Source organism: Homalodisca vitripennis, chromosome 1 (assembly GCF_021130785.1).
Source record: "Homalodisca vitripennis isolate AUS2020 chromosome 1, UT_GWSS_2.1, whole genome shotgun sequence".
NCBI lineage: Eukaryota > Metazoa > Arthropoda > Insecta > Hemiptera > Cicadellidae > Homalodisca > Homalodisca vitripennis.
In genome coordinates, this window is record NC_060207.1 from 110,951,861 (window position 1) to 110,966,504 (window position 14,644).

Here is a 14,644-nt window from a genome sequence, read left to right on the forward strand (position 1 = left end):
AGGGATTGATGGATGTAGCGTGAGATTCGTAACTGTTGTAATAATCCATATTCTATGTCTTAAAATATTATTGATTAAATCAGTAGCATACCAATTTTTGACGTAGTGGTCTTCAAAATACTGAAACTGTCAAAATAAGAAAGATTAAAAGAGTTTTCATTCGTCAATGTTCAATACAAAAGAAATGTTATATAAAGTTTTATAAATGAGTGAAAGCAGTTAGTTAATTAAAATTAAGTTAATCAAATTAATTAAATTAATTTACATCATGGAAAATTTTCATCGAAATAAAAATCTGATACAATATAATACGTGTGTAAAGTTGTGTGTCAAAGTTGGTATCAAGCATAGAGTACAGGATTTTGTTGCTCTATGTATTTATGTGATCATTTCAGAACAGCTGATTTTGACACTGAATGGTGCTGCCTCTATCGTACTCTTCATGAACTAAATATTGACATCAACTTAACATGTCAAAGATGGCGATTTAATATCATCGGTTCGGGTGTCGTTGTATTATATGTTGTTTTGAACATTGTCGTTGTGTGTGTAAGTTAAGTGTTAAAGTTGTTTTTATGGCGTTTCATATTAGATAAGCAAATCTATATTCGGAATTAGTGTGTTATGCTAAAGTGTAAAACGAGCTGTGACGGTAAATCCTCAGTGTGGCTCGGCGTGCTTTGCCTGTAGCCGACTGGGGAATGGTTTGTTCAAATCATGGGTGCCCAACCAACTAAAGAACGTGGTGTTTCTTCGGGAGCATTAACTGTACGAACAACTAGAAGCAAACCGAGGATTCCCAAGGATGGTCGTCAACAAGGATCTAACATCTTCACAGAACATAGTGGTAAGTGATTGAAATCCATATCTTGCCTAGAAATAGGCTAGGTCTAGTTATTTAGTATAGGTAGCCCCTCTGTAATCAATAAATATTAGGTTGCATATGTCAGAAAGATACCATATTTATAAATTTAATGTAATGAAAAAGTAATTCATATTCAAGGGATTGATTGAACTCAGTGTTTTCTCACACAGAAGGTAACCTCCAGGTCTTGGTTTACTATGCTAAGCAACATCCAGGCAGTGGTTTTCAAAATTATGTTTTGTATTTATTTTGCTTTAATGTAACTAGATTAACTGTGTTCAGTAGAAAAGGTAGCCAATTATTTTCATATTGGCCTAGTCAACAATCGAATAATATTTACTCTACCCCAGTTACCTAAAACGATCTATAACAACTAACAAGTTGCATACTTTGATTACCATAACGAAATTTTAGGAGCTCACAAACCATATATTCCAGATTTAGGATAAATTGACATAACTTAACCCTGCCAGGCCATAAGTTGCGTTGATACACGCTAACCGCCAGGGCCATCACTATGGATAGATGCATGGGAAGTAATTTTACCGTCTGTGTGTCACTATACCGCCATGGCAGTTTTACAAAATGTAGACATAAGAGATCTGTTAATTTGAAAGGGAGAACCAATGATTTTAGTACCGTTTTCTTGGTCATTAGATGGCTAAAATTACGTATTTAAAAAGACTATTATTTATTTCTGGCTGCAACATAGTAAGCGGCGAACACCACAATCTATTTAGGGAACAAAATTATCGATTAAAAATAGGCTAAACTGTTGCTTAAAGAGAGGTTCCAACTACAGTTATTTATAATTTTAATATTTATCAGCTCGGTAATTCTAAGCAATATATGGGTCAACCTCGATTTTTCTCATATTACAATATAATGTTCCAATAGTCAATTAGAAAAGGAAATGACTAGAATTTCTTGCCGGAAAGCAGTTATAGGGAGCAGGCAACTCATATTACAATATAATGTTCCAATAGTCAATTAGAAAAGGAAATGACTAGAATTTCTTGCTGGAAAGCAGTTATAGGGAGCAGGCAACCGCGAGAATTACCTATTAGTGATCAGGGGCACTGACGTGATCTGGGCTTCAAATTTGGAACTACTCGAGTTAATTTTTTTTTCTAAAAGAGCAAGCAGCGCGAAGCGCTGCGCAGCGGGCAAGCATCGTGCGTGATCTTCGTATATACTGAATTGATTCAGGCCAAAGGAATGACACAGATTCCTTTACCAGATTTTTACGGAGATTTTGTATTGGGCGGATTATATTGGTTTACTTTGCTTTCCAGCATGTAATTATGTGTTTTAAAATTGTTTTACATACATTACCTACATTATATTGTAATATGTAATAACAATTTATCAAAAATGTTTAATAAAAAAAAGGATCACGCACGATGCCTGCCCGCTGCGCAGCGCTTCGCGCTGCTTGCTCTTTTAGAAAAAAAAAAATTAACTCGAGTAGTTCCAAATTTGAAGCCCAGATCACGTCAGTTCCCCTGATCACTAATAGGTAACTCTAAGCAATATATGACCGTCTGGCGGTTGCCTGCTCCCTATAACTGCTTTCCGGCAAGAAATTCTAGTCATTTCCTTTTCTAATTGACTATTGGAACATTATATTGTAATATGAGAAAAATCGAGGTTGACCCATATATTGCTTAGAATTACCATCAGCTCTTTAATATATTGGATAACATCATTGTTCAAAATTAATTCAAATATTTAAAGTAAAATCATTTGTAGCCACAAGTACATCCGGCGATGAACATGCGTTATTTGTGTCACAAGCTGTCGGATACGTTTATCTTTTAAAATAGTAAAAAGTAACTAAATGTTACCCTGTTTTGTAAGTTGCGTTTCATAAATACACATAGCCTAGATAGTTTTTATCTTTTAAAATAGTGAAAAGTAACTAAATGTTCACTGTTTTCTAAGTTGTGTTTCATAAATACACATAGTCTGGATAGTTTTTTATTCATCATTATATTATTCTTGATTTAGATATAAAAACAGGTTAACTATATTGTAATTTGAAATACCTTGTAATTCGGTTTATCATTTTAGTTTCGGTAGTTTAGATAATCATCAATATCAACAATTCGATTGTGGTGGAGGCTGCGTATTATAGGCTGCTCGCAGCTTTACATTTTAATAAACTATTTCTTTTTTTTTAGATAAAAAAATTACTTGGGAATCTTATAAGTGCGTGATAATATTTTTTTTTTGCTGAGTGTAGTAGGCTGTGGTAGTGGAGCCATTTGTTAGAATTATATTAACAAACTGTAGACTATTGCTTTTAATTTCAACCAATGATATAATCAACCGATACTGATTAATAAACATATACCATTATTAACTTAGCTTAAATTTTCTATACCAACTATAAATATATTCTTCAGATTCTAAACGTGTATTTGATTCAAATAGAACACCAAGCAAACAGCATTGAAATATGTGTAAACTGTTTTATTCAATGTGTTTGTGCATTATTTTGGATTCTCTTATTATTTAAATAAGATTTTCCCTATTTCCTGTTCTAATGTAAACACATTTTTTCATTTGTTTGATAGTTCCTTTAATTTATTATGTCATTGTATAAGTTAATTAACTTTTGATCTCAAACATATGACTTATAATTAGTATTGTAGATATGTTTTGATATAGATTGATAGTTCTTTTATTCGATATAGCATATGGAGTATTGTATCGACAATTATCACCCTTTTTGCTAAAAATCTTTATAGTCTAGTCTAGAAGTATACTATTTGACATATCTGATTAAAAAAATGGCTTCGGAACAATTAAAAGAATAATACTAGGCATGCCATTTGACAGATTTATTAATTTATTTATTTGACAAACCTCACAATGTACATTTTCATAGTTTGGATAATTTTACATAGTAATATTTGAATTTATTAGTCATTAACTAGATATTCTACTTAATATTGGAACAAATTTTAGATAACACGGAAAAAAGAAAATTGAATAATGGAAAACTCATAAAAAAGAAAATCTACTAGTTTACATATTAGTAGAATATAAAAATTATGAATATTATACTTATTCACTAAAGTAATCATTTGACTAAGAATTGTGCATTATTTTAAACTGTTTTTAAAACATCTCATGTGCAAAACAAAACATATGCATTTTAAACATAATGAGATGCACAGCGCATCATCTGTGGCCAGAACACAGTAATCACTACTAGCCTATCTAAATATTGTGATTAAAGTATGCACTGTAAAAAATTACTGTATATAAAAGTAACAAATAAGTAATGTTCTTAAAAGGCATATAGATCATAACTCAATATAATAAATTAAATAAAAATAGGACTAAAATTAATAACGTAACATACGAAAATGTAGGGCCCGTTTAAAAATCCTTAATAGTTTAATACGACTAAGTTACTCATGACCAGGGTTCTACAATACAAAACCTCTGACCAGACCTATATAAATAAACTTAGTGTTAAAAGGGTTAATAACATAGGAGATTTGCAATTTAGGTTAAATGTTCCAGAATAGTTCAATGATCTAGGACAGCAATTCTCAAACTTTTATCTTGCCATACCATCTAATATATTTAAAAACCTTTATGTACCACGGTTTATATACAAAAATAAACCATATGTCATATCATACCATATATATATATGGTATATATTATATATAGGCTATATATACCAAATATCTGTAAAAAATGCTATTTTAAATTTTTATATTTTTTAACAAAAGTATTTGCGGTTTATGATTCTTATTTAAAAAAAGGCTATTCTTAGGTAAAGAGGTGATGTTTCACCATTACGATGAGTAAAACAAAAATGTTTTATGAAAGGGCGCTTTGGAAACTTTTGTGAGATTTTCAATTTTATAATAAAATATTACCAATGTAAACAATTTATAAACTCAATGTGTTAACTAGCAGCAGAAACAAAACCACATTATTGGGAAAATATTAACAAAAATAAAAAACTTTACCAGAACAAATTAAAAAAAAATGTAATTACAGTAATGCGAATACAAAAATTTCATTTAACAGTTGAATGAAGTGGATATATATACATTTTCTCCAGTAAATTTAATTTGTTTGCATGAAGTAGGTTAATTTTTGAAATATATCCTTTGCAGTTGTGTGAGCTGTTAAAGACTCACAGAATAGTTATGTTCTCACCAACTTTACTTTCATCTTCATATCTAATATAACATAAAAACCGAGACATGTTTGTTACTTCTGTAGTTTTGTCTATTTGAATTGCAGAGTACTTGCTTTTGTTCACTTTATTCACTACAGTTCTTTTAAATTTAACACCATAAGGAAACCAAACCAATCTGTTTCCCTTCCTTTTCTTAAATTTTATATGGTTAATGTAATCTATTGATAATTAATTCATAAATATTGATGTTATCCAATAACTATGGAGACAATGTCTTTGATCTGTTCACTCAACATTGAGGCCAAAATATTTCAAGAATTTAATTGCATAAATAATGATTTGGAAAACTTAGATGATAGTTATTGCAGTGGCCAATTTATTAATGAATGTATTTTAAAGCTTTATTTGGTTGAGCATTAGCGAAGTCAATAGTCAAGAGGCACTTTTATTTCTGTCTGTCTGTCTGTTCCAAGATTTGTTTGTCTGTTGGTATAAAACCTCAAAAACTAATCTATATACTTGAAATTTTGCATGAAGCTTCTTTTTATAGAGGCAACACTCATTTCAATGATGGTGCATGTCGTTTCAAGGGATTTAGCTGAGTGTCGTAGCCTATCACTCATTAGGTGACACAATTTCTCTTTTGTTTGCCAGGGAATGTAAAAATTTCTTTTCTGTATGATTGTGTATCTGTTCACAGGACATCTTGAGAATAAAATGAGCTATAGACTTAAATGAATGTCTCAGCTAAGCCTGTAATGCAATACAAAATTTGGCTTACTGCTACCTTTTATAAAGTAAACAAACATCATACGAAATTTCAAGTTGTCTTTAAAAGTGTTGATAATAAATCTTTTTATTTGTAAACTCATGATTTGGTATTGATTCCTAAGCCTTACCAGCAAAAACAATTCAAAATTGAAATATTTATTAAAAATTATTAAGCTAAAAATTAACAAGTGTTATTAGGATAGTGGTACAATTATTGATTGTGTGAAGTTCATTGAAATCTGATGAGGTGGGTGATAACATTAATTTTTGTTGGGTAATTTGACATGGAATGGCATTTTTGTAAATTTCTTAAGCAGTTAAGACAAATTTTTCATGTAACACAGTGACACTAACTGGATCAGTATACTTTATTTTAATATACATGTCTCATTTTAATTAATTGTATCAGTAGACAAAAGTACATTAAAAGTATTAACAATGTTGGACAGCTTTTGACAACAACAAAGAATATATAATAAAAAAATGGTAAGAAACTAATAACAATGAGTCACTTTAATGATGACATGGTCCCTTAAAAGTACTACCTCCTAAAAGGAAGGAGCACAGTGTGTTGTACCAAATAAAAACTTATTATGTGGCTTGCTTATAGAGCGTTTTAGTGGCTACATATCAGTTTCAGAGACACCGCACATAAATGGTGACGTGGGGGTTTGGAATGTATGGCTGCATCACCTTTTGCTCAAACAACACCACATTATATCTGAAGTGGTTCATCCTCATAGATATGTATCATTTCCCGCTCATTGAATCCACACATTACATTACACTGTCTGCTGCATACATTGTTTGGTGCATACTGCTTGGCAAACAGTTATATAAAACAAGTGGAAGAGGTATTTTTAAAGATAATCAAGTGAAGTATGTCGGGACAATCTAGTTCAATATTTACAGGTTTGTGGAGGAAGACAAGATCAGCCATACATCTGCACATTCCAAGGGGGGGGGCGGGGGGCGGTTGCAGACCCATCTAAAAAACAGATCCTTGATTGGTACTTGTTGTTGGTACAGGTAACCAATCTTAATCAATCACTACTCAGATGAAATGGTCTTTAACAAGCTCAAGTTACCTCGCACAGATTCTTCTGATACGGGTACCAAGCTGGAGAGTCCCATTCAAGAATTTTATAAACCAAAGTCCAGTATAACATCTTTATAGTAGCTATGTTTCTGAAGTGTTTAGTATTATGGAAAAGAAAACCAAACATTTTTTTCACTTTTCCATAGATGAATTTCAGTTTTCAATGTGAGTGTTAATAAGACACCAAAGTTCCTCACTTCCTGTATAATATTTCAGGTAATTGTATTATCAAGAACATTATAGTTATATACTATTGGTGATCGACATTGATGGAAAGTTATGACTTGCCGTTCTCCAAACACCAGATGTTCGAATTATTAAGGTCATTTTGAAGTTCTGACAATTCTTTTCTTTATAATCGAACTAAGAATAAAACACTGCCTGCAAACATTAATACATTTTAAGAGTGTATAATGTGTATAAGATCATTTATAAATAGAAAACAAAGATAAAGTCATAGAAGTAAACCTTATGCAATCCCAGATAATCATTGATTAACATTGGTTTAAAATATAATTGGTATTCCAACATATTGGTGTATTGTCAAATCCTTATGTTATCATTTTCTTGCAAAATGTGGTCTGTTAATCTAAGCGAATCTTGGGTAATAAGTAAATGGAAAGATCAAAATTTCCTCTGCATAGGGAGTACTACTGTAACATAAGAAATTGTATCTGTAATAGGATGATAATAAAGAAGAGCCTTTACTGTCTACGTACATTGTTTCTAATTAGTGATACATAAGGGTTCGTACCCGCTTCAGTTTGTCACAATTTTTGAAATTATGTAGTAGCCCTATTATTATGATTAACAATATCCAGCAGCTTGGTAACCCGTCTTATCCCTTTCCATATCTTTCTTCACAAGTTAGTCTTTTCATCGCTTTGTTTACAAAATAATGCTGTCCCCTGCACCCAATTCAGCAATATTCCCTGATTCAAACATTTAAATTTATGAATATAGTCAGTCTTTACAATAAATTAGAAAGTTTCATTTTGCAAGTTGTTCTTCTATTAGTCACATAATTTCTTTAAAAGTACAAACCTTTTATTTACATTCTAAAAAAGCTGCAATTTGCTCACATGCGACCCCTCCCACATTGTACAGCAAATTGATTGTACAGTAGTATTATTTTTTTTTTATTGACAGTTTTATATGCAGATAATTTAAAGCAGTATATTCTGAAACACAGTTACTAATTTGAAACTAATGTTATTGAAGGAAAATAAAAAGTAATAAAAAAAGTAAGTGTGAGCAAAATAGTAGATGTGTGATCTGTCACGTGTTAACTAAAATAATATGTATTATAAATGCGAAAGTTTGTGGAGATATTTGGATGTTTGATAGTCAATCACGTAAAATCTAACAGACAGATGAAATTTGGTATGTACCTTGGTGTCAAAATAAACAAAGGCATATTTGTATATTGAAATACCACCTACAAATAATTTTAAAAGTAATGTAAAGAGAATTTACTGTACAGACTATTTTTGGCAGCTGATGGGGTTACGAAATTGAACGTGGCAAGCAGTGTCGTGTTGTATGTATTTACAAAAATGAATATGAGCTGTTGCGTGATTCATATTGTGACAAATAGTATTATCTAAATGTAATTATAGATGGCAGTGATGAAATAAAACTAGTTAGTTTATTCTGGATTTAACTTTTTATACTGGATAAAAAAGACACTTGTAATTGAATTGTACTTGTAAAGCTAACATTTCTAATTAGCTTCCTTTTATATTGTAAGACAGCATATTTACAACAGCTGAAAGAACAAAAATGATTGAAAGAACCATTCACTACTTGACTACAATTTGGAAACAAGCAAGCGTATTGAACCCGTGACCATAGCAAAAGAATCACAAAACATTACACTAGACATATATGCAATTTTTCATTGCAGAAGATTGTCTAGGAGACATCGCATCCATTTTTCACTGATGAGACTTATGATACTGATAAGGTATATAAATATTGATATAATTCCTTAACTAAACAAAGGAAATAGGATGATATAGCAAACTGGGATTGTGAAGAAAGAATATGTATTTTACATTATCATACATGAGAGGGAGAGAGAGAGAGAGAATTGCTTCAAACTAAAAGGATTTTATCATTTAGAACGAGTTCCTCAACTTACTTTAAATCTAATAAATTGATGAATATTGAAATGACACATCAGTTAATTTTAAAATCTAGGCACACAAATAATCTAAATATAAGACCATTCTCTATTCCTCCTTTTTAAATTGTATTTCTTTGATGAAACTTACAAATATTCTATATAACAGTTTTGTGACAAATTTGTTGGTTGTGATGGTCTATGTATTTGTTTATTATTACTACTGTTCGTTGAGTACAAACAACTATGTTTAATTTTATTCAGTAATGTTTTAGAAATTCTAAAAATTACATTAAATTTTTCAAGTGATGTTAGTGTTAAAATGTGTTAGTGTTCATGATATTAATTTAAATTTTTATTTTTAATAAAAATATTTGTATGTATAAAAGTTGGAAAACTGTACAGTTTTTACAAAAGTATATATACATATTGTTTGTCGGGGCAAAAGAACAAACTCAGATTTTGCATCGAAAATATAATTCGAACCAGAAGTGCTCCTACAAGTACAAAAAGGTACATGCAATTTCGCTTAACCTCTGTTCCTCTTAACAATCAATTCTGAAAAATATTACATGATATATGTCGATATATGTGATACGAAAGTATCGTTTCAAAAATGTGAATAGGACTTCATTGTATTACATCTTAAAGTGTTTTCTCTAAGACAGCTACAGACTTCCACTTTATGGTTCCTCTGTATTGGTCTAAAATAGTTCAAGTGTTCCTGAAATCGTGTTAGCTATAAGTAAACACATGGAATGTTGTAGAGAAATTTGATTTTATATTCAGATAGTTTCATAAAATTTATTCCACTCTTTGACTTCAGGACTCCAAAACACTGCTCTCCAAACTTAAAATTGAACAATTCTGGTATGTATCAGGGGAATGTATTTCATTCTCCATTACTCTTTTCTCTGTAGTGTTTTATATGCAATTTAAAAAGGGTATATGACTACAGCATCCCCTATTATTCGGCAGGAAATTGCATGCAAAGGCGGTAAAAAAAGTGCTAGTGTATTACACACACACACACACACACACACACACACACGCACGCACGCGCACACACACACACACACATACACACATACACATACACAAGACTGGTTCAGAGTAATGGGAATAGAAACTGCTCTATGTTCTGTTTCATAAAAGTCCAAAAACTTGAGGAAGATGTTGTTTTTGTACACTACTTGCTCATTTAGTACGAGTATAGCCTACTTATTCACATGTAGTGAACATTACCCAACTGTTATTCTGAAAGTAGAATTTGCTCATCTACACTAAGGTCATCTGGATAAAGTTATTAACTATTTTTTAGAATAGCTACAAAGATATTTCAGTTTCAGAGCTGGTTGCTATTCTAATTTACTTTGTTAGATAGTAACATTGTCTTTTAGATCTAAAACTTAATATTTGATAAAAATGTACAGCTAAAAGTACGTTAACAATGACACTACACTGTTAACACTACACGTTTGTTTCTTTAAAGCTGAAAAATATTGTTAATATTTTAGAACATTTAGAGCTTCAATTAGTACATTATTTCAAAAGCACAGTCCAGCGAACTTTCGTCTTGTACAGTTCTTGTTTACTGCTTCAAAATGAGTTTTCAGTGTCAAATTCTGACCATCTTATGTTTTGGGACATTTTTAAGATAGATGAGTACTTACCTAATCGTTGAAATCTAAAATGGTGTAAAAACTATTTGTACTCACTATAAATGTAAACAAATTGAAAATAATGAACAATGTTTTCACAGAACAGTTGATAACATTAGAAATGCTCTTGTAAATAAAATTTAAAAACTTGGAGATCACAGTGGGTATTTGTTTTCAACTTTTAAACAACATTGGAGCGTAGCCTGGAGGGATTTTCGAAATAAGAATAGGACTATTTTCATTCCAGAGACCCTAAGAATGTCCACATCAAATTTCAACACCAATTTTAGCACCATTGGTTGAATAGTTCATACGTGAAAGCAAAAAAAAACCCCAATCACTTTCACGTTCTGATATGTTAAGTTCTGACAAAAAACCAAGTTAAATTTACAAACACACAATAATTCAAGTAATTTTTAATAAATAATGAAAATTACTTCATGATGGTCATAATGCTCATATTTATAAATTGAATTATAGATGATTAAGGGGAGTCGGTTGACCCTATCTTCCCCATGTTAAATTTGGCAAATTCAAGGTACATTTTCTCAAAAAGTATAAGTGATATTGAAATAATCTTCAACATGATCTTAATAACATACAAGTTATTATGCATGACTTTAACTTAACGAAGAATTTCTAAACTAATATTGAAAAACAAGTTTTTAATGATTTTTTGGAATTTTTGCCTGAAAAATGACATTTTTTTATAATATTGAATTTTTTAAGACTTTTTGACTTATAAATATAAAAATAACTCTCCGTCTGTTTATAAAGCTTTATAAAAGGAACAAATTAAAAAATATATATACAGATATCTCTCTGGTTATTGTAAAAATGTACCTTTAATGTCGAAAAACAGTTATTTGTAGAAATCGCAGTTTAAAAAAGAAAATGTGTTATAAAACAGAACTGACACTTGCAATCCTGGTCCATAGGAAGGATTATCTGGGTCGTAATGCTTGTTGGTAGAGGTCTTCAAGGTGTCTTTCGGCAAATGATGACTTCTGCCTGCACTTTTTGTGAAGATCTTCAAGCGCACGTTCTGCTTTGTTCACGCAAGTTTCATCAAACATTTTCATGGACCAGACACAGTTCACCCCAGGATTGATTCCAAGCTTACTTAAAACTAAACATTTGGTAATATGTCCCTTGTTACAGGTAGTTATGGCATCATATACACCAAATTCAAGTGAAACTAGCTGGACAAATATGTACATTTCGGAATCCGCGACCAGATCATGTTATTTACGGATTCGTTGGGGTTTTGTATTCCCTCATGCAAACACTTTTGAAGCAGTTCAGGACTGGACAAACTTTTAAAAATAGGTTTAATTTTCTCCATAACTGGAACTGGCAAATGGCAATGCTCATTATGATGATATGTCCGTTTGTCAGCAATTGCTTTTTGGAACTTGCACCCACTTTCATCACCCTTCGGACACAAGGCATGAGCTGGTTCTTCGTTGCTGCTGATCAGATGATAGTATTCAGCCCATACTGCCTGTCTCATGACTTCAAGACTTGCAGTATTTCTTCTTATGGCAAGTCCATAATACAACTGCATTGTATTTATGTTAGCTTCTGTCAGTCGGCCTTTTCCACCAATAATTGTTTTATCAAGTTTTATTTTGCCCATTTTAGATTTTAGTTTCCTACGTCGACTCACCATCCGCTTCTGAACATGCCCTACACATTCGAGTTTTTTTACTTCAAAGTCTGGCCCGTGGGGTTTTAATTCAGAAACGGTTGGAAAGGCACTAGAGCCCCCATCGCCAAGGTAATATTCATATAGAATATTATGAAGCTCTTGTGATCTTCGGAAAAATTCAATTATACCACTGACCTCCATCGCACCACTTGTGCCCTGATAATTTGCTGTACAGTCTTCTGAATGTTTGTTTTCGAATCTTTCTTTACATTTACAGAACTTGGACAAAACCTTTACATCCAATACCTTTCCAGTACTGACACTGGTGGCAGTCACAACACCGTTCTGTGAAGAAAACCCTCTCTTTTGCCAGGTTCCATTGAATGCTGCCGCAATATCTCTGTTACCCACATTCTCTTCTACTGCCTCTACAGCTGCTTCAGTCATGCTAGCCTTACAAACCTCTTCAGTAGTATCATGCAAGCATTTGTTATAGTAACGAAACAACGGTGGGTTTGGTAGATTCATTATTCCACATAAAGTCATAGCGGCACTTTCTTCCTTCCCAATACTACGCATTCCATATACTAAACGAATGTTCAACTCTGACTTATTTATTATTTATCAGTTCATTGTCATTCCTTTTAGATGTATTTAGTCCACAGTCATTACACTTAAAACCAATCTCAACACTTAGGCCTAATCTTCGGTTGGTTGACACTGACAGTCTTCCGCTACAGTCTTTACAAACCGTTATATCAGAAAGCATACCGTATCTTTTTCATTACTATTGCTAAATATACTATACTTTTCCTCATGCTTGGCTATTTTCTTCTTTGAAGAACTTATCCTTTTGATATTAGTAGCCAAGGTCTGAGGCTGAGGAGTTGTGTTTGTAGGCCTAGATAAGCAATCACTGACACATTTTGGCTTCCCAATGTTCTTGCGTTTTTTAAAAACCTTTAGTGATGGTCTAGGCATGTTAAAATACGATTATAATAAATCAATTAACACAATAACTCTTCTAAAACTATCACTGAACCACTATTATTGCAATACAATAACAGAATCACAAATGTAAACAAACAATCTAGTTGTACTGTTGCAGTAGCTATTTACATCTGCAAAAAGCCATGCAGGGTGCCAACTAGGCAAAACAAAATTTTAGTCACTTTTCAAACTTCACACTACTATATAAAATGTATATTATGATACTGTTCTAATTCGATTCTTGAATAGATGGTAGTTTGACTCATGGCAAAAGTGCGACGTGCTGCAAAAGATCCAAGTTCATGGTTTTGAAAAACGTCCATAAATCCTTTTCTACTCAATATTTTTAAGATGTTGAGGTGTCAAATTAATCAGAATAAACTGTAGATTACAAAAAAAATTAAAAACAAATAGAATATTTTAGACAAAATGGTCAACCAACACCGCTCTAACATTTTTGGTAGGTTGAGGTGTCCTGCGAACCACAGCAAAACTATAAAAAGATGCATGCTACGCGTACATGTACTTTATTATAAAGTGGGATACTTTATGATCTAACACTCAAGCTTTAAGTTCAACCAGAAATCTATTTTAAAGACAAATATACATCATAACTTTGCGCCTTCAAATAGTTTCGGCTATTTATTATACGTAACTGTCTTGTAATTGCAGTGTATAATGTGCAGGTGTTTTGAAAACTTCTATCTTTCATCTTCTAAATTTAATTTGTAACTGTTTAAAGTTTGTAAATCTAAACCATTCTAAAATACACTTGAAAACACACAAAAGATTCATTAAAATTGCTTCAGCCGTTTAGGAGTTACGTGACATACACATGCACACAAGAAATAAATATATATATATATATAAAGATGTTCGAAAGAACTCTACAACAAAGCATTTGAACATGTGTAAACAGTGTACTTGTTAAATGTATTGAATTATTTGACTAAACTCTGTGACCAATAACAATGGATGAAGTGGTGTTAAAGGTTTGACTTCGTTCAAAAACATTTTTGAGATAAAATTGATGGTAATTCGCTTTAGAGTGTAAAAAAATGATTGATTTATAAAGTTAATTCTTATTTAATGTGTAAGGCTTTAATTTTTTTTAGTGGGACAACCATAGATTTATGGATTTTATCATGTATTCTTTTAAAGATGCAAATAACTTCATCAAACATTATTTTTTAACAAGAATTTTTTTTAATGACAAACCAGACCATTAAGTGGGACGTACCAAAAGCATAGATGATTTGTAGGCTGCAATCAATTTATAATTCTTGTCATCTTCAGACAGTTAGTCAAGCT

General features: G+C 31.6%; 1 protein-coding gene across 4 annotated transcripts in view; it reads left to right on the top strand.

Annotated features, from left to right (window-relative positions):
- Positions 1–471: 471 nt before the first annotated feature.
- The window catches only part of LOC124369193 (tyrosine-protein kinase Abl), a 162,753-nt gene continuing 148,580 nt past the window's right edge, over positions 472–14,644 (top strand). For all 4 annotated transcript variants that reach the window (XM_046827014.1, XM_046827025.1, XM_046827033.1 and 1 more), the window contains exon 1: positions 472–847. In XM_046827014.1, the coding sequence (XP_046682970.1) occupies positions 718–847 (130 nt within the window). In that variant the 5' untranslated portion in view covers positions 472–717. The remainder of the gene's footprint in view (positions 848–14,644) is intronic.